Source organism: Eretmochelys imbricata, chromosome 2 (assembly GCF_965152235.1).
Source record: "Eretmochelys imbricata isolate rEreImb1 chromosome 2, rEreImb1.hap1, whole genome shotgun sequence".
In the NCBI taxonomy this organism is placed as follows: Eukaryota; Metazoa; Chordata; order Testudines; family Cheloniidae; genus Eretmochelys; species Eretmochelys imbricata.
Genome location: NC_135573.1, coordinates 197,822,829 through 197,848,066, shown reverse-complemented (window position 1 = coordinate 197,848,066; position 25,238 = coordinate 197,822,829). Strand labels below are relative to the sequence as shown.

Below are 25,238 nucleotides of genomic sequence, written 5' to 3'. Positions count from 1 at the left end.
GTGGGGGGTGGGGGTGGCGGAGGGTGAGGAAACCTGGATTTGTGCTGGAAATGGCCCAACTTGATGATCACTTTAGATAAGCTATTACCAGCAGGACAGTGGGGTGGGAGGAGGTATTGTTTCATGGTCTCTGTGTGTATATAATGTCTTCTGCAGTTTCCACGGTATGCATCCGATGAAGTGAGCTGTAGCTCACGAAAGCTCATGCTCAAATAAATTGGTTAGTCTCTAAGGTGCCACAAGTTTTGAGAGTGGAACTGGTATTTGGGTCCACCTACCGTAGAAAAAAAATGTTTCAGGAGTTTGTCAATTTTCTAGGTTAGATGGACCTAAAGAATGCTGCTGAAAAGGGTAATTGCTGGCACAAAATCTTTTTCCACATTGTTACAGAAAATGTGATTGAGACTGCGACGTTGCACTCCATATGTTTTATGGAAATAGGTTTCATAAGGGTGAATATGATGTAACTGGAATATGCTTCATGCAAAAGGTCTCTGGTAAGGCATCATTACAAAGCTTATAATCTACTGAGTGTGTTCATCCTATTTGTATGACTGTATCTAAAACTACAAATATGAAGTATTACTCTGAGGTACTATTGTAATTATGCAAAGTGTGGGCCACTAATGGTGGCTTAGGATCTTGATGGCTACCATTAACTAGAACAATTGGTTGTAAATGGCTCTGTTTACGTGTAAGCCTTCCTGTGAGTCAGGCCAGCAAGAATGGAGGCTTGGGGTCTCACAGGACATGTGACCATGTCACCTGGTACTGGAATCCATCTTAAATCTGGTGCTTTTCCTTTTAGAAGGAGGGGTGGGGTCCCAGAGAGACAAAAGATTCCTGCCTTGTGCCAAAGCTACAAAAGGGGGTGGAACAAAACAAAGGGGGCTGCAGTCATGAGAAAACCCCTAGTTGTCACCTGAGCTGGAACTAACAAGAACTCTACCAGGGGAAAGGATTGTGCTTAGACTAAGAAGGAGTCTAGTCTGTGAAAGAAGCTTATTGGAACATCTCTGAGGGTGAGATTTACCTGTATTCATTTCATAAATGTATTAGGCTTAGACTTGCATATTTGTTTTATTTCGCTTGTTAACTTACTTTGTTCTGTCTGTCTGTTACTTGAAACCACTTAAATCCTACTTTTTATACTTCTGTTTATTAGTAAACCCAGAGTAAGTGATTAATATCTGGGGGAATAAACAGCTGTACATCTCTATTGGTGTTACAGAGGGTGGACAATTTATGAGTTTACCCTGTATAATGATTATACAGAGTAAAATGGATTTATTTGGGGTTTGGATCCCATTGGGAGCTGGGTGTCTGGGTGCTGGAGATAGGTGACTTGCTGAGTGATATTTCAGTTAAAGCTGGCACCTTTGAGGGCGGACCAGACCTGGGTCTGTGTTGGACCAGACTAGCGTGTCTGGCTCAACAAGGCAGGATTCTGGAGTCCCAAGCTGGCAGTGGAAAATGGGCTCAGAGGTAATTCCACCACGTCAGGTGACAGCCTCAAGGTCTCTGTGACCGAACCTGTCACAGAGACCTCATGGAACATAGTCTCGAGCTCTGTAGCGGTACTGAAAATGTTTGTCTCATCTACACTACAGCAGTGAAACTGTCCTCTGAAGCAGTTGGGTTGGGAACAGAAAACTTGCTTATAATCATTGTTGTTAATTGGTCATTTCTGTGGTCACAACCCTACTGATGTGACTGAACACTAGTGAAAACCTGTTTTTAGAGTCTGTTTCATGAGTAATTGCTGAGGTGTCCAAAAATTTATCCTGGTAATTAACTAGGTTTTACAAGTATAACTATTTAGTGATAGAGTTCAATTTGTATTAAAGTTCACCTTGCGTAATATTTCTGTTCTTATGTCAGATTGCATATGAAATCTTGCTTATGTTTATCTGTTGACTGTGTTGCTTGTGGGAGATATAAGAGGGATGATTAGCCTATTATGGTCCACCTAAACCATAAGAAAGGGATATAGGAGAGACTCAGGAAAAGGTAGATAGTGCTGAATAGTTTACAAAGTAAAGGATGGTGACAGCAAAACAATCAAATAAAGCCCTGTTTGATCTTTGTCAGGACTCAAAGATCCCTAACAGCAACGCTGGGCAGCTGTTTTGGTTGGCCAGTTGGGTTTTGGGGTTTGTTTGTTTTTTTTTAATGGCGCTTCTCCTATGAAAACCAATTCTCATTCTGATCTGTGTTTTCTAGAAAACACTTCCAAGATTAGAAGCAACATACAAAGCCTGGAAGAAAGAGGTAATTGCTTTTTCCCCCATACTGAGCTTTTCTTGTATTTGCTTCACACAATTATTTGTCAGTTCAGAGTTATAAAATTAATTTCTGACTTCAAGAGGAAAAAGAAGAAAAGTCAAATACATTTCTAACATGAACCCAACCCATCAGTCTAAAAGTGCTGATTCACTTGCCCACACAGTGTGATTAAGCTGTTAATCTGTTCAGAGGCAAATACATTCAGTGATCTCGCTATCAGAAAGTAATTATAGCTTAAAATGTTCATGCAGGCTCTCCTTAACTATTTTATTACTCCGTAATTGTTAAGAAATAGTATTCATACCCTGTGATCTATTAACGGTTTCCTATAACACATACCTCTATAACTAAAAATGTTTAGTGAACAGGTATGTGGTGTTAAAAAGATGTTTATAATGGAAGTCTTGAAGAGCTGAGAATGTCCATTGACATTTCAAGTCCTGTATTAAGAGAATATTATGGCGTGGGTACATTATCTAATGATATACCTAATGAATCTGTTATGTAATTTAAGTTCAGGCTCACACTGATTAATCCTGACATTTCTATTATTCATTGAATCAGTGATCTCTCCTGAATGTTTTCTCTCCTGCCTCATTTGCTCTTAGCTTTTATTCATGTTTTTATAACTGCATAAGGACTCAATCCTGCAAGCTGCTGAAAATACTCCACTGTCATAGACTTTCATTTGGGAGCTTAGAGCACTTAGCACCTTCTAAGCAACTCTTGGCATCTCTCTCAAGATTGCCCTATGTAGTACTACTGATTACCTGCCTCCAAGGCAGCCATGCACTTGTGCCATCAGCTAGGTAGGGTAGGGATTGACCACGACTGTCTTCTCTCTCCTTCGCTGTTGATGCTTCTCTAGAAGCAGCCCGTGATGCCAGACTCCATTGCCCACTTGCTAAATTTTCAAACAAGTACTTTTGTGCTTTCTCCCATGCTGCCCCTCATCTTTGGGAGATGCTCCCTGCAAACATCTGCAAAATGACCTAATTATTCACCTTCAGATCCTTCCTTAAATCTCTCCTTTGCCTTAATACCTACAAAGTCTTGACAACGGTGAGGCTGCTGGTGTGCTGAGATCACTGGCTATTATGTTGATTCCTTGTACTCCCCTATCCATCTGTATCCATCTATTGTCTCTTGTCTTACATTTAGATTGTAAGCTCCTGAGGGCAGGGACCGTCACTTTGTTCTGTTAGTACAGTGCATGGCACAAGGGGAATCTGGTACATGACTAGGGCTTGTAGACACTATGTAGCATAAATAAATAATATGCTGTCTAGTGAACCCACCACCAGGGAAAGCTGCACCGAAAGCTAATGTTGCCAGTACTCTCCATGCAGACTGAAGACCACATTCTAATTTCTTACGCTGTGTTCTTACTTCAGAAATCTACCCTGAATGTGTTACCCAGGCACTTTAAGAATTGTATAGTACAGCTCAGATAGTAAACTCTTTTTTTTTTCTTCTAAGTGAATGTATTGCTTGTGAAAGAAGCCAGCTTGATACCTATGAAGACTGCTGTCTGCTAGGCACAGAACTGGTAAAGCACGAATATGCAGTGATGCAAACTTTTCTCTAATATCCTGCCAGTTATCCTCAACTCCATTTTGCAGGCATCATCCCTAACCGTGGAGGAAATGCAGTCTCCGTACCATCTCGGTCTTTTGCCTCTTCTAAGACTGTCAAAACATACTGACAGGTTTTGTGATAAGCACCTCTGTCTGCAAGGAACTGCACTGAAATCATTAACTTATTTCATGTACACTAACCTCTGAACAGTCATTATTTGGTAATGATGTTTGGACACTACTAGCCTGGACTAGATTCAGACCTGTACTTGGTCTCACCAATATTTTTAAACATCAGTGGATGGCTTCTGGCTGTTCCTAAGCAGAGTGGGGAGAAAGTTCATGAAAATGTTCCCTCTCCATGTGCACAGGCTCAGGGGGCAGCTAGAATCCAGATGTTTGTGCCCTCAAACCTAGAGTATAGGAGAGTTACAGGGCAACACAAAGCGCCACACACACTGGAGGAATTGTGGCTGGATATGGACATGGCTAGAGCCTTGGTCCTGTGTACCAGCTTGTGATCTGAGTCTGGTGAAGGATGGAGTGTAAGCTACACCCTTTGTTAGTAGAGTCCCTCCACAGACATTCTGCCTCTCTTGGCTCTTCATAAGCACGTCTGTGGTCACTACCACTTTTGCAATAAAATCTGTACCGCTCCCACCAATACACCTGAGGGCCTAAAAGCCACAATCTAGTGTTTAAGAAGGATAAATTCCGCTTCGTCCTATTTTCCTTACTCTTTTTAGTAAAGTAAATTTCTCACTTTGTGGGGGAAGGTGAACTGTTTGCTCTTCCCTGTTGAATTCAGGTTCTGAGTTTTAGCTACATGTGGTGGTTCTCTCACTAGTACTACTCACAAGATAGTATTTCTAGAGATATGATAGTATGTATAGTTTGTAAGAATAGTAATGACATAAAAGTGAAGCCACAAAATCTGTCTTTGGATATGGATAATATGGGTATGCGCAGTGATGAAATGCCAAAATCTTAACAACCGGTTCCCTCCTCACCTCATGAGGGGGTCGTGGACCGCCCCCCAGGACTCCTGCCCCAGTCAGAACAAATAAAAGCTGTGGGCCACTTTGAAGTCAGTGGAGCTACACCAGTTTACGCCAGCTTAGGATCCAGCTCTTCAGTAGAAATGGGGTAGAGGGGAGTATTTGAGTCATTTACACTACTGAAAAGAAGAAAAAGAACAGAACGAATATGAGGATCATGGGACTTCTCTCCATAAGTATGATCCATACAAATTATATGTCTATCACAAGTATAATATCAAGTATCCTTCATAATTACGACTGCTCCAAAGGCCAAACTCTGCACTCACTGAGGTCAGTGGCAGGTAATTTGCGTTTCGTGGGTAAAACAAAGGCAAAATCTGACCCAGGGGGCTAGGTTTGTCCCAGAGCACCAGCATAGCACCTGGCACAGTTCCCTGCTGGTAGAAGACCCATCAGGAGATGTGAAAGCAGTCAAAACATCCCTTGTATCATGGCAGACAGTGAAATGGGTTAGCCATGAAGGAAGTGTGGTTAGGGAATGCATTTGGTTTGGCACCTCCTGTTAGGATATAGATATGCAGGCCTGCCTGTAAAGGCCTATACTCTAAGAATTTAGGTGTATTCTTATCACTTAGCTAGTTATAGAGGTATAAAAGAAAGAAAGAGAATCAAAATCACTGTCTGCCAGTGTAAGGTCCTTCTCTTACTGTGACAGTCTGAGGCCCTGTGCTTAAGTTAAGATCTTTGGCTAAGCAGTAGAGGCAGCCATAAGCTGCGAATGATCAGATCCTCACATTCCAAACTAGTCACATTGAAATAAGGTGCTATTGGGCTGTTAGGGTATGTATACACTACGGAATAAGGTCGAATTTATAGAAGTCGTTTTTTTAGAAATCGGTTTTATATATTCGAGTGTGTGTGTCCCCACAGAAAATGCTCTAAGTGCGTTAAGTGCATTAACTCGGCGGAGCGCTTCCACAGTACCGAGGCTAGAGTCGACTTCCAGAGCATTGCACTGTGGATAGCTATCCCACAGTTCCCGCAGTCTCCGCTGCCCATTGGAATTCTGGGTTGAGATCCCAATGCCTGATGGGGCTAAAACATTGTCGTGGGTGGTTCTGGGTACATATCGTCAAGCCCCCGTTCCCTCCCTCCCTCCATGAAAGCAAGGGCAGACAATCGTTTCACACCTTTTTTCCTGAGTTACCTGTGCAGACGCCATACCACGGCAAGCGTGGAGCCCGCTCAGGTAACCGTCACCGTATGTCTCCTGGGTGCTGGCAGACGCGGTACGGCATTGCTACACAGTAGCAGCAACCCATTGCCTTGTGGCAGCAGACGGTGCAGTACGACTGGTAGCCGTCCTCGTCGTGTCCGAGGTGCTCCTGGCCACGTCGGCTGGGAGCGCCTGGACAGACATGGGCGCAGGGACTAAATTTGGAGTGACTTGACCAGGTCATTCTCTTTAGTCCTGCAGTCAGTCCTATTGAACCGTCTTATGGTGAGCAGGCAGGCGATACGGATTGCTAGCAGTCGTACTGTACCATCTTCTGCCGGGCAGGCAAGAGATGAGGATGGCTAGCAGTCGTATTGTACCATCTTCTGCCAGGCAGGCAAGATATGAGGATGGCTAGCAGTCGTACTGTACCATCTTCTGCCGAGCAGCCATGAGATGTGGATGGCATGCAGTCCTTCTGCACCGTCTGCTGCGAGCCAAAGATGTAAAAGATAGATGGAGTGGATCAAAACAAGAAATAGACCAGATTTGTTTTGTACTCATTTGCCTCTGTCAAGGTTCCTTCCCCACTCTGAACTCTAGGGTACAGATGTGGGGACCTGCATGAAAAACCTCGTAAGCTTATCTTTACCAGCTTAGGTCAAAACTTCCCCAAGGTACAAAATATTCCACCCGTCGTCCTTGGATTGGCCGCTACCACCACCAAACTCATACTGGTTACTGGGGAAGAGCTGTTTGGACGCGTCTTTCCCCCAAAAATACTTCCCAAAACCTTGCACCCCACTTCCTGGACAAGGTTTGGTAAAAAGCCTCACCAATTTGCCTAGGTGACTACAGACCCAGACCCTTGGATCTTAAGAACAATGAACAATCCTCCCAACACTTGCACCCCCCCTTTCCTGGGAAATGTTGGATAAAAAGCCTCACCAATTTGCATAGGTGACCACAGACCCAAACCCTTGGATCTGAGAACAATGAAAAAAGCATTCAGTTTTCTTACAAGAAGACTTTAAATAAAAATAGAAGTAAATAGAAATAAAGAAATCCCCCCTGTAAAATCAGGATGGTAGATAGCTTACAGGGTAATTAGATTCAAAAACATAGAGAACCCCTCTAGGCAAAACCTTAAGTTACAAAAAAGATACACAGACAGAAATAGTTATTCTATTCAGCACAATTCTTTTCTCAGCCATTTAAAGAAATCATAATCTAACACATACCTAGCTAGATTACTTACTAAAAGTTCTAAGACTCCATTCCTGGTCTATCTATCCCCTGCAGAAACCAGCATATAGACAGACACACAGACCCTTTGTTTCTCTCCCTCCTCCCAGCTTTTGAAAGTATCTTGTCCCCTCATTGGTCATTTTGGTCAGGTGCCAGCAAGGTTACCTTTAGCTTCTTAACCCTTTACAGGTGAGAGGAGCTTTCCCCTGGCCAGGAGGGATTTCAAAGGGGTTTACCCTTCCCTTTATATTTATGACACGCCCCCCAAATCTCAGCTAGGGTGAAACACTGGCTGGGATTTCTTCCTGGAGCTCTAGGAAAAACAGAGTTAATAAGACAGATGCACTCTCCCGTGAAAGTGTCCCAGAATCAACTGGTTAAAATCGTCCTTGAGATGTAGAAAATATTGTTAGTCTTTATGTACTTGGTAGTATATTTAGAGATGCATCAGCCACTTTGTTAGAAGCTCCTGAGATGTGTTGGATGTTGAAATCAAAATCTTAGAGAGCTAAACTCCACCGAAGAAGTTTTTTGTTAGTTTCCTTGACGGTGTGAAGCCACTTCAGTGCAGCATGGTCGGTTTGCAGGTGGAAACGCCGTCCCCAAACATATGGGCGTAGCTTTTCCAGAGCGTAGACAATGGTGTAACATTCTTTTTCAGTGACTGACCAGTTGCTTTCCCTCTCAGACAGTTTTTTGCTGAGAAACACTACAGGGTGGAATTCTTGATCAGGTCCTTTCTGCATTAAAACTGCTCCCACACCACGCTCGGACGCATCTGTGGTTACTAGGAACGGTTTGTCAAAGTCTGGGGCCCTTAGTACAGGGTCAGACATGAGTGTCGCTTTAAGCTTGTTAAAGGCCTTCTGACGCTTGTCGGTCCACTGAACAGCATTTGGCTGTTTCTTTTTGGTTAGGTCTGTCAGTGGGGCAGCGATTTGGCTGTAGTGCGGTACAAATCGTCTGTAATAACTGGCCAAGCCTAAGAAGGATTGAACCTGTTTCTTTGACTTTGGGACAGGCCACTTTTGGATAGCATCCACTTTGGCCTGTAGGGGGCTGATAGTTCCTTGACCCACCTGGTGTCCAAGGTAAGTCACTCTGTGTAGGCCTATTTGACACTTCTTAGCCTTAACAGTTAGTCCTGCCTCCCTTATGCGCTCAAGGACTTTTTGTAGATGTTCCAGGTGGTCTGCCCAGGAATCCGAAAATATGGCCACATCGTCAAGGTAGGCGACTGCATATTCTCCTAATCCCGCTAGGAGACCATCTACAAGTCTTTGGAAAGTGGCGGGTGCATTTCGCAGCCCGAAAGGGAGTACATTAAATTCATACAGCCCGAGATGTGTGATGAAGGCTGACCTTTCCTTGGCAGATTCATCTAGCGGTACCTGGCAGTACCCCTTGGTTAAGTCCAAGGTAGAGATGAACTGGGCCCGTCCCAGTTTCTCTAATAGTTCATCTGTGCGTGGCATTGGATAGTTGTCTGGGCGAGTTACAGCATTTAGCTTACGGTAGTCCACGCAAAAACGTATTTCCCCATCTGGTTTGGGAACTAGAACCACTGGAGATGCCCATGCACTTTCAGAGGGGCGGATTACACCCATCTGTAACATATCCTGGATCTCCCGTTCTATAGCAGTTTTAGCTTGAGGAGACACCCGGTAAGGTTGGACCCTAATTGGGTGAGCATTACCTGTGTCAATGGAGTGGTATGCCCGTTCAGTCAGTCCTGGGGTGGCTGAGAACGTTGGCGCGTAGCTAGTGCACAGCTCCTGGATCTGCTGTCGCTGCATACGCCCAAGGATCATGGAGAGGTTCACCTCTTCCACACCACCACCACATTTCCCTTCATAGTAGACACCTTCGGGCCACTCAGCGTCGTCTCCTCCGTGGGCTGTAAACTGACAAACCTTTAATTCTCTGGAATAAAAGGGCTTTAGAGAATTAATATGGTACACCTTAGGCTTTCAGTTGGAGGTGGGGAATGCGATGAGATAATTAACAGCTCCCAGGCGCTCCTGGACCGTGAATGGCCCTTCCCACGATGCTTCCATTTTATGGGCCTGGAGCGCCTTTAAGACCATGACCTGGTCTCCTACTTTGAAGGAACGCTCTCTGGCATGTTTATCATACCAGGCTTTTTGCTCTTTTTGAGCATCCTGTAAGTTTTCTCTAGCAAGGGCTAAAGAGGTTCGGAGGGTGTTTTGTAGGTTGGTTACAAAGTCCAGAATGTTAGTTCCTGGAGAAGGTGTAAATCCCTCCCATTGCTGCTTCATCAACTGCAATGGCCCCTTAACCTCACGGCCATATACAAGTTCAAATGGGGAAAACCCTAAACTGGGATGTGGTACAGCTCTGTAGGCAAAGAGCAACTGCTGCAACACTAGGTCCCAATCATTGGAGTGCTCATTTACGAATTTACATATCATGGCCCCCAAAGTTCCATTAAACTTCTCCACCATGCCATTTGTTTGATGGTGGTAAGGAGTGGCAACCAAGTGATTTACCCCATGAGCTTCCCAAAGGTTTTTCATAGTTCCTGCCAGGAAATTAGTCCCTGCATCTGTGAGGATGTCGGAGGGGCAACCTACCCTGGCAAAAATGTCTGCTAGTGCCTGGCACACACTTTTAGCCCTGGTGTTGCTTAGAGCTACTGCTTCCGGCCTTCGGGTGGCAAAATCCATGAAAGTCAGTATGTACTGCTTTCCTCTGGGTGTCTTTTTCGGAAAAGGACCCAGAATATCCACAGCTACTCGCTGAAATGGAACTTCAATGATGGGGAGTGGCTGGAGAGGGGCTTTGACCTGGTCTTGGGGTTTTCCCACTCTTTGGCACACCTCACAAGACTGGACATAGGTAGAAACATCCTTGCCCATTCCCTCCCAGTGGAATGACCCCCCCAAACGGTCTTTGGTCCTGTTCACCCCAGCATGGCCACTAGGGTGATCGTGGGCTAAGCTCAAGAGCTTGGCCCAGTATTTAGTTGGAACTACCAACTGTCTCTGAGGATGCCAGTCTTCCTGGTGTCCACCAGAAAGAGTTTTCTTGTATAAAAGTCCTCTTTCTACAACAAACCTGGATCGATTAGAAGAGCTGAGAGGCGGTGGGTTTCTCCGTGCCGCCGTCCAAGCTCTCTGGAGGCTTTCATCTGCTTCCTGTTCGGTCTGGAACTGTTCCCTTGATGCTGGAGACATCAGTCCCTCATTGGATTGTGGACCTAGGCTTGGTCCCTCTGGAAGCGATATAAGGGATGGAGCTGTTTCTGTTGACTGTGAACCGCTCTCCGCTGGTGCACTATGTTGGGATTCAGGCTCCGGCTGAGCCTCTTGGGTCGGGTTATCGGCTGCTGCCAGTTCAGGGTGGGTGGGGCCCTCTGGTGTTGAGGTTGCAAGTACTGGATTCAGTGCTGACACTGGGTCTGGTGTTGGTTGTTCGGCTGGTTCCGGTTCTGGGACTGGTTCCGTCTGGGTCTCTGGGACTGGATCCACTACTGCTGTTGCAGACATTGGCCTGGGGTCCGGGTCCATCACCTCTGACCGGGTCCTGATAGAAGTTTCCGGAACAGAGCTAGGCCTCACGGCTTGTTTAGCCTGGCTGCGGGTGACCGTTCCCACCCTCTTGGCCTGCTTCACATGATTGGCCAAGTCTTCCCCCAACAGCATGGGGATGGGATAATCATCATAGACTGCAAAAGTCCACAGCCCTTGTACTGGACAGGCAACTTGGCTGTAGGCAAATTGAAAGAGTTGGACTTGAAGGGTTGAATCGTCACTTGGATCTCTGGGTTGATTAAATTGGGGTCCACTAAGGAAGTATGGATAGCTGACACTTGTGCTCTGGTGTCCCTCCACGCGGTGACCTTCTTCCCGCCCACACTCACAGTTTCCCTCCGCTCCAAGGGTATCTGGGAGGTATCTGGGCCTGTGGACCTCTGGTGTGATTCCGGTGCAATGAACTGTAATCTGTTGGGGTTCTTGGGGCAGTTGGCCTTTACATGCCCCAGCTCGTTACATTTAAAACATCGTCCAGCTGACGGGTCACTGGGGCGAGGAGGGTTGCTGGAGAATGGGGTGGTGGGACGATAAGGGGTCTGGAGGGTTCTTTGGGAAGTAGGTGGGGCTTTGGGCGGCCCCTGGTAATAGGGTGTGGTCTGGGGTGGTCCCTTCTGGTCTCCGCTCCAACTGCGACCAGTTTTCTTCTTCTCTGCCACCTCCACCCATCTGGCTCCAATCTCTCCTGCCTCGACTACAGTTTTGGGTTTCCCATCTAGGATGTATCTTTCTATTTCCTCAGGAACACCCTCTAAGAATGGTTCCATTTGCATTAGGAAGGGCAAATTTACTGGAGATTCAACACTTGCTCCTGATATCCAGGCATCCCAATGTTTCACAATGTGGTAGGCATGTCGGGTAAATGACATGTCTGGTTTCCACCTTAGGGCTCGGAACCTCCGACGAGACTGCTCGGGTGTTATCCCCATTCTGACTCTCGCCTTGGATTTAAACAGTTCATACTTGTTCATGTGTTCTTTAGGCATTTCAGCTGCCACCTCAGCTAAGGGTCCACTGAGCTGCGGCCTCAGCTCCACCATGTATTGGTCAGTAGAGATGTTGTACCCAAGGCAGGCCCTTCCGAAGTTTTCTAAGAAGGCCTCAGTATCATCACCTGCCTTGTAGGTGGGGAACTTTCTGGGATGGGAAGTGGTACCTGGAGAAGGATTGCTAGGGTTTGTTGGTATATTCTGCTGGGCCTTTATCCTCTCCACCTCCTCCACATGCTTCCTCTCTTTTTCCTTCTCCTCCTCCACATGCTTCCTTGCCTCCATTTCCCTCTTGTGGGCAGCCTCCTGTACCTCCTTCTCCAGCCGCATGAGTTCTATCTGTCTTTCATGTTCCCTTTGTTTTTCCTCAGCCTGAAATTTGGCTAATTCCAGCTGTAGTCGAGCTGCGGATTTGGTCATTCTAACCTCTCTGTTTTTAACTAACTTTACACCCAAGGTTTAGAAATAAACAAACAAAACTTGGCTGTAAAATTTTGCTGTGCTGGAATAGAATACCTATTCTCTGATAGTGATTGTCAGCCTACAGAAAAAGACAATTCCCTTGTCTCTGCTCTGGGCCCAAATTAAAGCAAAAAACCTCCAACTACTTGAAAACCTGCTTACCCAGCCCAAAGAAAAAGCAAATGGGTAGAACACACACCCCCTATTTACTTTTAGGAAGAAAAGAAAAAAAACTCTGGGTTGGAAGACTGTGAATTTCCCTGCAGGAGTTAAGTACTCTGCCTCCAGGCAAAGAAAACCTGCAATTCACAAAGATAATCCCCTTTTGTCTCTGCTTGGCCACAAAGCAGAGAAAAAACAAGCTGCTTTCAGTTTCAGCTGCTCCAAAGGAAAAAAAAAATTCCTTTTTAAAATCTGTATTTCTAGTTCAAAAAATCTCAACTGGATCTCAAAATGATTTCAGGTTAATCCCACCGCTGACACCATGTCAAGGTTCCTCCCCCACTCTGAACTCTAGGGTACAGATGTGGGGACCTGCATGAAAAACCTCCTAAGCTTATCTTTACCAGCTTAGGTCAAAACTTCCCCAAGGTACAAAATATTCCACCCTTTGTCCTTGGATTGGCCGCTACCACCACCAAACTCATACTGGTTACTGGGGAAGAGCTGTTTGGACGCGTCTTTCCCCCAAAAAATACTTCCCAAAACCTTGCACCCCACTTCCTGGACAAGGTTTGGTAAAAAGCCTCACCAATTTGCCTAGGTGACTACAGACCCAGACCCTTGGATCTTAAGAACAATAAACAATCCTCCCAACACTTGCACCCCCCGTTTCCTGGGAAATGTTGGATAAAAAGCCTCACCAATTTGCATAGGTGACCACAGACCCAAACCCTTGGATCTGAGAACAATGAAAAAAGCATTCAGTTTTCTTACAAGAAGACTTTAAATAAAAATAGAAGTAAATAGAAATAAAGAAATCCCCCCTGTAAAATCAGGATGGTAGATAGCTTACAGGGTAATTAGATTCAAAAACATAGAGAACCCCTCTAGGCAAAACCTTAAGTTACAAAAAAGATAGACAGAAATAGTTATTCTATTCAGCACAATTCTTTTCTCAGCCATTTAAAGAAATCATAGTCTAACACATACCTAGCTAGATTACTTATTAAAAGTTCTAAGACTCCATTCCTGGTCTATCTATCCCCTGCAGAAACCAGCATATAGACAGACACACAGACCCTTTGTTTCTCTCCCTCCTCCCAGCTTTTGAAAGTATCTTGTCTCCTCATTGGTCATTTTGGTCAGGTGCCAGCAAGGTTACCTTTAGCTTCTTAAAAAGAAAAGGAGTCCTTGTGGCACCTTAGAGACTAACCAATTTATTTGAGCATGAGCTTTCGTGAGCTACAGCTCACTTCATCAGATGCATACCGTGGAAACTGCAGCAGACTTTATATATACACAGAGAATATGAAACAATACCTCCTCCCACCCCACAGGTGAGAGGAGCTTTCCCCTGGCCAGGAGGGATTTCAAAGGGGTTTACCCTTCCCTTTATATTTATGACAGGAGCATACTGGTTTGGTCCTCCAGCAGCCTCAGCATTGAATCCTGCCTCCTCTCATCACGCTGCCGTCACATTTGAGCTTCAGCCCTCTCTTCAGCCCGCCACTTACTCTCTTCAGCCCGCCACCTCTCCTCCCGGTCATTTTGTGCTTTCCTGCACTCTGACATTATTTGCCTCCACGCATTCGTCTGTGCTCTGTCAGTGTGGGAGGACAGCATGAGCTCGGAGAACATTTCATCGCTAGTGCGTTTTTTTTTCTTTTAAGCTTCACTAGCCTCTGGGAAGGAGAAGATCCTGTGATCATTGAAACACATGCAGCTGGTGGAGAAAAAAAAAGGGACAGCGGTATATAAAAAGACACATTTTATAAAACAGTGGCTACACTCTTTCAGGGTAAACCTTGCTGTTAACATTACGTACATAGCACATGTGCTTTCGTTACAAGGTCGCATTTTGCCTCCCCCCACCGCGTGGCTACCCCCTCAACCCTCCTCCCTCCCCGTGGCTAACAGCGGGGAACATTTCTGTTTAGCCACAGGCAAACAGCCCAGCAGGAATGGGCTCCTCTGAGTGTCCCCTGAAGAAAAGCACTCTATTTCAACCAGGTGACCATGAATTATATCTCACTCTCCTGAGGATAACACAGAGAGATAAAAAACGGATGTTGTTTGAATGCCAGCAAACATACACTGCAATGCTTTGTTCTACAATGATTCCCGAGTACGTGTTACTGAAGGATGCAATAAGGCTGCCCTCCCCAGAAACCTTTTGCAAAGGCTTTGGGAGTACATCCAGGAGAGCCGCGAATGCCAGGGCAAAGTAATCCTTTCACATGCTTCCTTTTAAACCATGTATAGTATTTTAAAAGGTACACTCACCAGAGGTCCCTTCTCCGGCTGCTGGGTCCAGGAGCCTTGGGTGGGTTCGGGGGGTACTGGCTCCAGGTCCAGGGTGAGAAACAGTTCCTGGCTGTCGGGAAAACTGGTTTCTCCGCTTGCTTGCTGTGAGCTATCTACAACCTCATCATCATCATCATCTTCTTCGTCCCCAAAACCTGCTTCCGTATTGCCTCCATCTCCATTGAAGGAGTCAAACAACACGGCTGGGGTAGTGGTGGCTGAACCCCCTAAAATGGCATGCAGCTCATCATAGAAGCAGCATGTTTGGGGCTCTGACCCGGAGCGGCCGTTCGCCTCTCTGGTTTTCTGGTAGGCTTGCCTCAGCTCCTTCAGTTTCACGCGGCACTGCTTCGGGTCCCTATTATGGCCTCTGTCCTTCATGCCCTGGGAGATTTTGACAAAGGTTTTGGCATTTCGAAAACTGGAACGGAGTTCTGATAGCACGGATTCCTCTCCCCAAACAGCGATCAGATCCTGTACCTCTCGTTCGGTCCATGCTGGAGCTCTTTTGCGATTCTGGGACTCCATCATGGTCACCTGTGCTGATGAGCTCTGCATGGTCACCTGCAGCTTGCCATGCTTGCCAAACAGGAAATGAGATTCAAAAGTTTGCGGTTCTTTTCCTGTCTACCTGGCCAGTGCATCTGAGTTGAGAGTGCTGTCCAGAGCGGTCACAATGGAGCACTCTGGGATAGCTCCTGGAGGCCAATACCGTTGAATTGTGTCCACAGTACCCCAAATTCGAGCCGGCAAGGCCGATTTAAGCGCTAATCCACTTGTCAGGGGTGGAGTAAGGAAATCGATTTTAAGAGCCCTTTAAGTCGAAATAAAGGGCTTCATCGTGTGGACGGGTGCAGGTTTACATCGATTTAATGCTGCTAAATTCGATCTAAAGTCCTAGTGTAGACCAGGGCTTAGGAATACAATCCTGTCCTGATAATGCCTATCACCTCCAGAGAAAGGGAAGTGCCTAGAAGGTGTAAAAGGAAACTTAGTTTGATAGCATCCTGTCTGGCAAGAACTCACTTATCAATAGCTGGGATGTGAAATCCTCATTTCTGTGTTTGTTCTATCACTGTAGTCCCCATTTCCCTATTGTTTGTCTGCATAATCTCTGTCTGGTTATGTGATTGTTCCTGTCTGCTGTATAATTAATTTTTCTGGGTGTAAACTAATTAAGGTGGTGGGATATAATTGGTTAAATAATCATGTTACAATATGTTCGGAGTGGTTAGTTAAATTTCAGTAAAATGATAGGTTAAGGTATAGCTAAGCAGAACTCAAGTTTTACTATATAGTCTGCAGTCAATCAGGAAGTAAGGGGGGGAAGGGAACAGGTAATGGAGGTGGGGAATTGGAATGATGTTTTGCTAAGGGGGGGAATGGGAACAGGGATACAGGTAAGGCTCTGTGGTGTCAGAGCTGGGAAGGGGGACACTAAGGAAGGAAACTGGAATCATGCTTGCTGAAGGTTCACCCCAATAAACATTGAATTGTTTGCACCTTTGGACTTTGGGTATTTTTGCTCTCTGTTCATGCGAGAAGGACCAGGGAAGTAAGTGGGTGAAGGAATAAGCCCCCTAACACCTCCCAACTGTGCCTTTCACCTTCAGAACTTCTCTGGAGCTCCAGTAGAAGATAAAGCTGCTTCTCCAGGCCAGCCCACCAGAAGAGTGTATTTTACTCCTCTCTTCTAATTAATTTTAATTAACCTGGCCCCAGCAATTTAGGTGCTCATCACCTAGGGAACTAGCAAGTGTGAGACAAGACCAAAATGAGTGTTTTAGTGCACTCCTGATTCTAGGTTGCCTCTAACGTATGCTGTGAGTTTTCATTTGAGATTGTTTTAGTTTATCAGTTGTTAGATTTAACTGTTACTTTATAGAGGGATCTCAACAGACATGAGATGATGGTTGGTAATTTTTGAAATCACAGCCGTGTTACCAGCTCACATTGTAGTTTTGGCCTTCACAACATCCCCTGGCAACAAGTTCCACAGGTTGACTGTGCATTGTGTGAAGTAATTCCTTTTGTTTGTTTTAAGCCTGCTGTCTATTAATTTCATAGTGACCTCTAGTTCTTGTGTTATATGCAGAGGTCACTTTCTTATTCACTTTCAGTTTTGCTATACCATTCATGACTATAGATCTCTTTCATATTCCCTCCTGGTTATCTGTTTTCTAAATTGAACAGGCCCAGTCTTTTTAATCTCTCCTCACATGAAAGCTGTTTCATTGCCTTTCTCTGTCTTTTTTCCAATTCTAATGTTTTTTTCTGAGATGGGGAGACCAGAATTGCGTGCAGTGTTCCAGGTGTGGGCGTACCATGGATGTATATGGAGGCATTATGATGTTTTCTGTTTTAATTATCTATCCCTTTCCTAATGGTTCTTAACATTGTTACCTTTTTTGACTGCCACTGCACATTTAGCAAATGTTTACAGAGAACTATCCACAATGACTCCAAGATCTTTCTTGAGAAGTAACAGCTAATTTATACCCCATCAATTTGTATGTATGGCTGGGATTATTCTTTTCAATGTGCATTGCTTTGCGCTTATCAAGATTGACTTTAATCTACCATTTTGTTTCCCAGTCACCCAGTTTTGTGAGACCTCTTTGTAACATTTTGCAGTCAGCTTTGGACTGAACTATCTTGAATAATTTTGTATTGTCTGGAAATTTTGCCACTTCACTGTTCACCCCCTTTTCCAGGTCATTTATGAATATGTTGGACAGCACAGGCCCTAGTACGGATCCTTGGGGGACCTTGGTATTGACCTCTTTCCATTGTGAAAACTGACCATTTATTCCTATCCTTTGTTTCCTGTCTTTTAACCAGTTACTGGTCCATGAGAGGACCTTCTCTCTCATCCCAGGAGTGCTTACTTTACTTAAAAGCCTTTGATAAGGGACCTAGTCAAAGGCTTTCTGAAAGTCTAAGTACACTTTATTGACTGGATCACACTTTTCCACATACTTGTTGACTACTTCAAAGAACTCTATTAGATTAGTGAGCCATTATTTCCTTTTACAAAAGCTATGTTGACTGTTCCCCAATATATCGTGTTCATCTATGTGTCTGATAATTTTCTTCTTTACTATAGTTTCAACCAATTTGCCTGGTACTGAAGTTAGGCTTACTGGCATATAATTGCCAGGATCATGTCTGGAGCCTCTTTTTTTAAAAATCTGTGTTATATTAGTTACCCTCCAGTTGTATGCTACAGATGCTGATTTAAGCGATAGGTTACATACCACAGTTCTGAAATTTCATATTAGTTTCTTCAAAACTCTTGGGTAATACCATCATCTGGTCCTGGTGACTTATTACTGTTTAATGTATCATTTTGTTCCAAAGTGTCCTCTATTGACACCTCAATCTATGACAGTTCCTCAGATTCATCACCTAAAAAGAATGGTTCAGGTGTAGGAATCTCCCTCACATCCTCTGCAGTGAAGACTGATGAACATAATCCATTTAGCTTTTCTGCAATGGCCTGGTCTTCCCTGAGTGCTCTTTTAGCACCTCAAATGTCTAATGGCCCCACTGATCATTTGGCAGGCTTCTTGCTTCTGATGTACTTCAACAATTTTTTGCTGCTAGTTTTTGTGTCCGTAGCTAGTTGCTCTTTAAATTATTTCTTGGCCTGCCTTATACTTTTCTTATTATACTTGAGTTTATATTCCTGTCTATTTTTCTCACTAGGATTTGAATTCCAGCTGTTAAAGGATTCTTTTTGCCTCTAATTGCCCCTTTTACTCTTTTATGTTTAGCCATGGTGGCATTTTTGGATCCTTGTACTGTTTTTTTCTTTTTTATTTCGGGTATTCATTTTGTTTGAGCCTTTATTATGGTGTTTTTAAATGGTCTCCATGCAGTTTGCAGGCATTTCACCCTTATGACTGTTCCTTTTAATTTCTATTTAACTACATTCCTCATTTTTGTTTAGTTCCCCTTTTTGAAATTAAATGCTGCTAAGGTGGGTTTCTTTGGCATTTTTCCCCCAACAAGGATGTTCAAATTAATTACTTTATGGTTGCTATTCCTGAGTGGTTCAGCTATGTTCTCCTCTTGGAGTACATTTGGTGTGCTCCACTTAGGACTAAATCAAGAATTGCATCTCCCCTTGTGGGTTCCACGACTAGTTGCTCCAAGAAGCAGTCATTAATGGTGGATAGAAATTTTATCTATGCATCCCTTCCTGAGGAGACATGTTCCCAGCTAATATGGGGCTAGCTGAAATCCTCCATTTATTGTGTTTTCTGCCTTTGTAGCCTCTATAATGTCCCTGAACATTTAACAGTCACTGTCACCATCCTGGTCAGGTGGTCAGAAATATATTCTTACAGCTATACTCTTATTGTTTAAGCATGGAATTTCTATCCATAGAAATTCTGTGGTACAGTTTTGATTCATTTAAGATTTTTACTTTATTTGACTCTGCCTTCTTTCACATATAGTGCCACTCCCTCAGCAATGTGACCTATTCTGTCATTCCTATATATTTTGTACCCTGGTATTACTGGTCCCATTGATTATCCTCATACCACCAAGATTCTGTGATGGACCTATTATGTCAATGTCCTCATTTGATGCCAGGCAGTCTAGTTAACCCATCTTAGTATTAGATTTGTAGCATTTCTATAGAAGAGAATGGGGAGGAAAAAGTTACAGCTAAGAACTGTCATTAATTCTCAAGAAATACCATTCTTGTTGATTGTTGCTTTTATTAGCTGACACTGAATAACACATAAATGTGTGGATAATTCTTTGTATGAATAACGTAATATGAATTAGTAAGTTTAGGACATTTCTAAAGCATTCATGTCCTTTACATCAGTCGGCTACTTGGCTTAGATGCATTCTCTTTTTATTATTCTTTGTTTGTTTGTATTTCAGTAGCACCAATAGGCTCCAATCAGAGATCATCACTCCATAATGCTAGACACTGTGCAGAATACTTAAAAAGTCAGTACTTGTTCCAAAGAGCTTACAAAGTAGGTTACAAAAGAACATAACTGATGGGTGAAATGGACTAGTGAGGGAAGAGATGAGGATATAAAGTTAAAACAAGCATATCTTAGCACCGTGAATAGTAGTCATAACTGGCCACCTGCATAACCTTTGTCAGCAATCTGAAGAGTCCATTGAGCTCAGAATAACAATTACATTATTTCTCAAGTCGCAGTTTGTAGGGTTGGGGACTTCTCTGCCTGAGTCACTGTAGAGTAATGTTCAGAAGGCAGGAAGGTAGAAATATTTGCTGCTATTCTGCACCATGATGCTTATCTGCATTCTTAGAGTTCAGCATGGTATTTGTGAACCTGTTTGCTTGGGTGGACTTGAGCTCTCTTTGAAATGTGTCACCCACTTCTTACTTTCCTGTACACGACTCTCAGGATCTTAGACATGGAGACATAGCAGGAATCCTTTTGGAGAGCTATGTAAGTGGCGTTGCTCGCAGACTGTTACAATTATAATTCTACATTCATTAAACAGCAGTCAGGTAACATCATGTTAGAAATACGGTGCCATGCATCTGTTGTCTGACAAATTATTTTTCATTGGATTGATAACTATCAAATGCTTCAGAGTTCATAAAGCTAATTCTTGCACTTTCATAACCATATTATTGATATTGACTCATGTTATGGAAAACACTGATGTAACTGTACATCCAGGTATATGCTAACAATCAATTTATGCTTTGTTTTCCCACCAGGATATATTGAATGCTCATTTCAATACAGGCTAATAAATGCATTGCCTGAGCCTCAGGCCCTGGTGAGGAGAACAGTGATAATACTTATGTTCCTGTGAGATCAGCAACCGAGATGCCTGCAGGCCACTTGAAACAGCTTGAGGCGGGAGTCTTACTGCTGTTGAGCATTCCTCTAGTAAGGATTCCAGTATTACTTATTAGTAAAAAGTTGCAGTGTGTGAGCAGTAGGTAGCAACACCATGCTTATCACCTTTGTGATGCTGAGCCAGGTCAGTGACCTAATATCAGTACCAGTGACCTTGTTTATGGTACGCCGCACAGGAAAGAGTGGCGAAACAGTCATTTTAATTATTAAGAAATACTTTGCAGCAAGGAACAAGTTCACGGTGAAAAGGATATATATTGCATGGTGGGGCCTGAGTCTTTCCACTTCTAGGCCATGGTTACAGATGCTTTGTGGTCAGGATTTTCCCTGACTGTGTGTGTTAGTGTCCTGCTGCTTATGGGGCTCTCTTTCTTTGGCATCCTCCTGTTTCTGTGAGGGTGAGGTTCTTCGTGAAGAGTGGGGTATAATCTAAGAATCAGGTTCTGTTTCCTATTTTTGGAGAATGTTCTTGCACTGTTTAATTTAATCTGAGCCCAGACACTGCTGTGATGGGAATTTTCTGTATAGATTTTAATTCAACAAATGGTTAGACTGAAAAATGAAGGAACATAAATCTGTCCTACCTGTTATATGGTGGGGAAATGGATCTGCCCTGACTTATGGGTGGGCAGGGAAGGTCAGGGCAGCCAGTTTTCGCTTAGTAGTGTGCAGGGCCTGTGTCAACTCTTCATGCTCCAAGCTGGGGCTGGGCAAGCAGGCTCTGGTGGGGAGAGAAGGGCTGCAGTTACTCAGTGCAGTAGCAGCTTGTCCACCTTCTCGTATGCTGCTGGAGTAGCTGGCAGGGACCATGCGGTTGTTAACTAACCTAGTGGAGTTCCTCTTGCAGCAGCTCCCACCACCACAGGCATGGTGGCAGACCCACACTGTGGAGCTGCCAAAGTTAGCCACCTGCCTGTTCCATCTTAGCCTCAGAAAGGGCTCAACATTGTAACCAGCACTAAGCTCTTCTGGGCAGGTTAATAAAACACTTTTTTTGCAGCCCATAAGTGTTTTCTGCCCTCCATGATCACAGCACTGTGCACAGGATTGATCTAAGGCTTTTCGGGAGGTTTAGCAAGATGATTCTTAAGGATACATCCCAAACACAATAGATTTATTTTACACAGGAAGTGTGTGTGTGTGTACATGCGTGTGTGTGCGTGCATGGAAATTTAGGTTCTGCCTAGCCTCACTTTGAATACTGAGAACCCAGCTGCTGCTTTCTTCAAGCTTAGTGTTGTTCTTTGTTTGGGGTTTTTACATTTTGTTTTCCTTCATTTTACATTTTCAAGGCTAGCATAGCAAGAAAAAGGGATAGAAACTTTTTTTTTTCTTTTAATGAAAACTGAGATCCCTGTTTATGGAGCCCAAATGCCAGCTCTGTTAACAAGTGACTTGTGCAAGCCCCCTCCTGGCTCACCAGTACAAAAGTGAATGTGTTTAGTTGTCTTGCAGATATACTTTGCAGGAGGCCGCTGTGGGATTCTTTAGAAATTCCGACATTCTACTGAAGCAGCAATGGAATACTCACATGTAGCGTACCTGACACACAAACCAATACTGGGAGGCATGTTTTGTCCTGATGTAACTGCACTGTAACAGCAGCAAAGTGGTTAACTAAAACTCCTGTAGTTGGGTTAAAAATATTCAGTAATATAGAGAGTCAATGCTGTGGTGAGATCCTGGAAAGTGTGGTTAGTTTGTGGATTCTACAGGATGCACCACTGCAGGCAGAAGTGATTGCAATATAGATATCCTTTGTTCCACATGGAATCTCACAAATCCCTCTCTATAGGGATTTCAGTTTTCATTGGACTCCACTGTATGTTAAAAATCATGTATATGTACATATAAATCAGAAGGCTTGAAAATGTCTGAGCTGCTAAAAGACTAGAAAGTGTGTGAATAAAAACAAATGGGCCTGGAATGGTTAGCAATTCATGGTTTAGCATAATGGGAGGGGAAAAAATGAGGTTATCTGTGAATCCTTATAGGTCAACATATCATAGTCCGCATTTGTGTTTCTGTTGAAGAAATATGCTTCTGCATATTTGCATCTTTTTCCCTCTGAAGATGGCTTAAGAGATATTAATCATTTTCTTATCTTCCATTGGGATATAGTATACCTCGAGTGAGTTTTTGGTCATTGCACAGACATGGTACTGTTTCCTTTGTTTGTATTTTGTTTTATTTCTGTTTTCTGTATGTTACTTATAGACAATAAATCTTTTTAGACAGAAAATGGAAGATGAAATTTATTTCTTTAGAACTCTCCAGAAATATCTAGCAACATTCCATGAACTAGAAGACTCAAAACATTCAGAAGCAAAAAAAGAATTGAGGGGGGAAATACACACATGGAATATGGATTTGTGCTGTGCCTGCCAGCAATATTTGTCTTGGTTGTTTTTATAATGAGTGCATTCAGTCAGAAAAATGTTTCGTCAATGTAATTCTCTAATTTGGACTTAAAATAGGAAGTATTTCGTTTTGAGGTCATTAACCACAAAAATATTGGCCTTATTTGTCACTGTTGCTGGTGTTCAACTGTAAATCCTATTAATGTGCCTTCTATTGTAACTTAGAAAATGTAAATACATTTTATGGCTGTTATTTTAGTAAGTCTGTGATAAAAACAAACTACTGTTGTAATAATTGTCTGATATTAAACCCAAACCTCTGCATTTCAGAACTATTGTGGCCTATCTTTTTAAAGATGTGCTGCAATTTTAGTACTAAGCTCAGATTAATGCTAATAGGAGTTAGATGAGTAAATCCCCTGTGCGCTGATGGGATAATAGACCATTGTGCAATACTTTTCAGTTAAATTACATTTATTTCCTTTTAAATGAACTAATCTGGATTGTATTGTACGATCTAAGGAACCTTTTTTTCTCTCCTTAGGTTTATTTTTAAGAAGAACACTGACCATGAGGAAGTCCACCTGTTAGTCCATTTTTGCTAATTCTGCTGAAGAAAATGAAGCTACGCTTTGGCTGTACAGAATCCTTTACCACCACTGTTGGGTAAATGAGAAATGGTCGTGTGATTATGCTGACATCCCAGCATGCATTTGGTAGACCTGTGGTTAACTCGTTCCCTCTCCATGTGTCTACTCTTACAAAGTTTTGTCCTCATGATACTGTGCTTTCATTCTGCCAGTATGTGCCCAAAAGGCTGCCTTTGTTCTCATTCTGGAGGTTTAAATGTCAGTTGTAGCAATGCAAATCTTAAGGAAATACCCAGAGATCTTCCTCCTGAAACAGTCTTACTTTATTTGGACTCCAATCAGATAACGTCAATCCCAAATGAAATTTTTAAGGACTTGCATCAACTGAGAGTTCTCAATTTATCCAAAAATGGTATTGAATTTATAGATGAACATGCCTTTAAAGGAGTGGCAGAAACCTTGCAGACTTTGGACTTGTCTGACAACCGGATTCAAAGTGTGCACAAAAATGCTTTCAATAACTTAAAGGCCAGAGCCAGAATTGCAAACAATCCTTGGCACTGTGACTGTACTCTGCAGCAGGTCCTGAGGAGCATGGCATCCAACCATGAAACAGCCAACAATGTCATCTGTAAGACTTCTGTGTTAGATGAACATGCTGGGAGACCGTTCCTCAATGCTGCCAATGATGCAGATCTTTGTAACCTTCCTAAAAAGACTACTGATTATGCCATGCTAGTCACCATGTTTGGCTGGTTCACCATGGTGATATCCTATGTTGTTTATTATGTGCGGCAAAATCAAGAGGATGCAAGAAGACACCTTGAGTACTTGAAATCCCTGCCAAGCAGGCAAAAGAAACCAGAAGAAGCTGATGACATTAGCACTGTGGTATAGTATCCTGAATACAACTGACTTTGAGATGGCAATTAGATTTGGATGGCACTAAAACCAGAGGTTTACTTCTAACATTCATTGTAAACATTTAAGACTTTTTTTTTCAGTTTAACTGAATTATGCCACTGTTGATCTTTCTAACAAAGGTTTTTGTTTGGGTGGTATAGCTTAATTGCTTCTCTGGTGGTATTCTAAAGTAAGTAAACTAATATGTAAACATTAGTTAGACCCATTTAATAACAAAATTTATTTTTTTAATTTAAAACCGAATAAAAGCTTAACTTTGAACCATGTTAAACAGAGTAATTTATTGATCAGAAATCTGTCTAGTGACTAAACCTGTTTGGTTTGTCAATATTAATAAGATTAAAAATAGCAGTAATACTGTGAGTCATAACACTCATAAAATCTCGGGAACTCCAGTTCACAGCCAGGGGCTGCTCTTGATTTACTCGGAGGAAATCAAATGAAGAGCTGATGAATAGTAGCCCTTTTGTTGTTCCCCTTTCAAAAGGAAAGGGGAATGGAGGTGGGGAGAGCAGGTAGGCAGTAAGTTCCTGTGGGCTTAAGAAACGGAAGATATGATGTGCTCTGAATAGCACTTCAACTGAGCTAAGGAGCAGCAGCCGTGAGGAAGCCTGCACTTCAGGATGCCACAGCCAATTGGACAGATATGTAAGTACCAATGAGAAATGGGAATAATAGTGTCAAACCAAACCTTA

The 25,238-nt window shown here is 43.3% G+C and overlaps 1 protein-coding gene across 1 annotated transcript; it reads left to right on the top strand.

Moving 5' to 3' along the window:
* The first annotated feature begins 23,736 nt into the window (after positions 1-23,736).
* LRRC3B (leucine rich repeat containing 3B) lies at positions 23,737-24,516 on the top strand. The gene has a single exon (XM_077809310.1). The coding sequence runs from the start codon at positions 23,737-23,739 to the stop codon at positions 24,514-24,516; it is 780 nt and encodes a 259-aa protein (XP_077665436.1).
* Positions 24,517-25,238: the final 722 nt, after the last annotated feature.

Coding starts and splice junctions, on each gene's coding strand:
- LRRC3B (XM_077809310.1), top strand. CDS start 23,737: ATGCATTTGGTAGACCTGTGGTTAACTCGTTCCCTCTCCATGTGTCTA.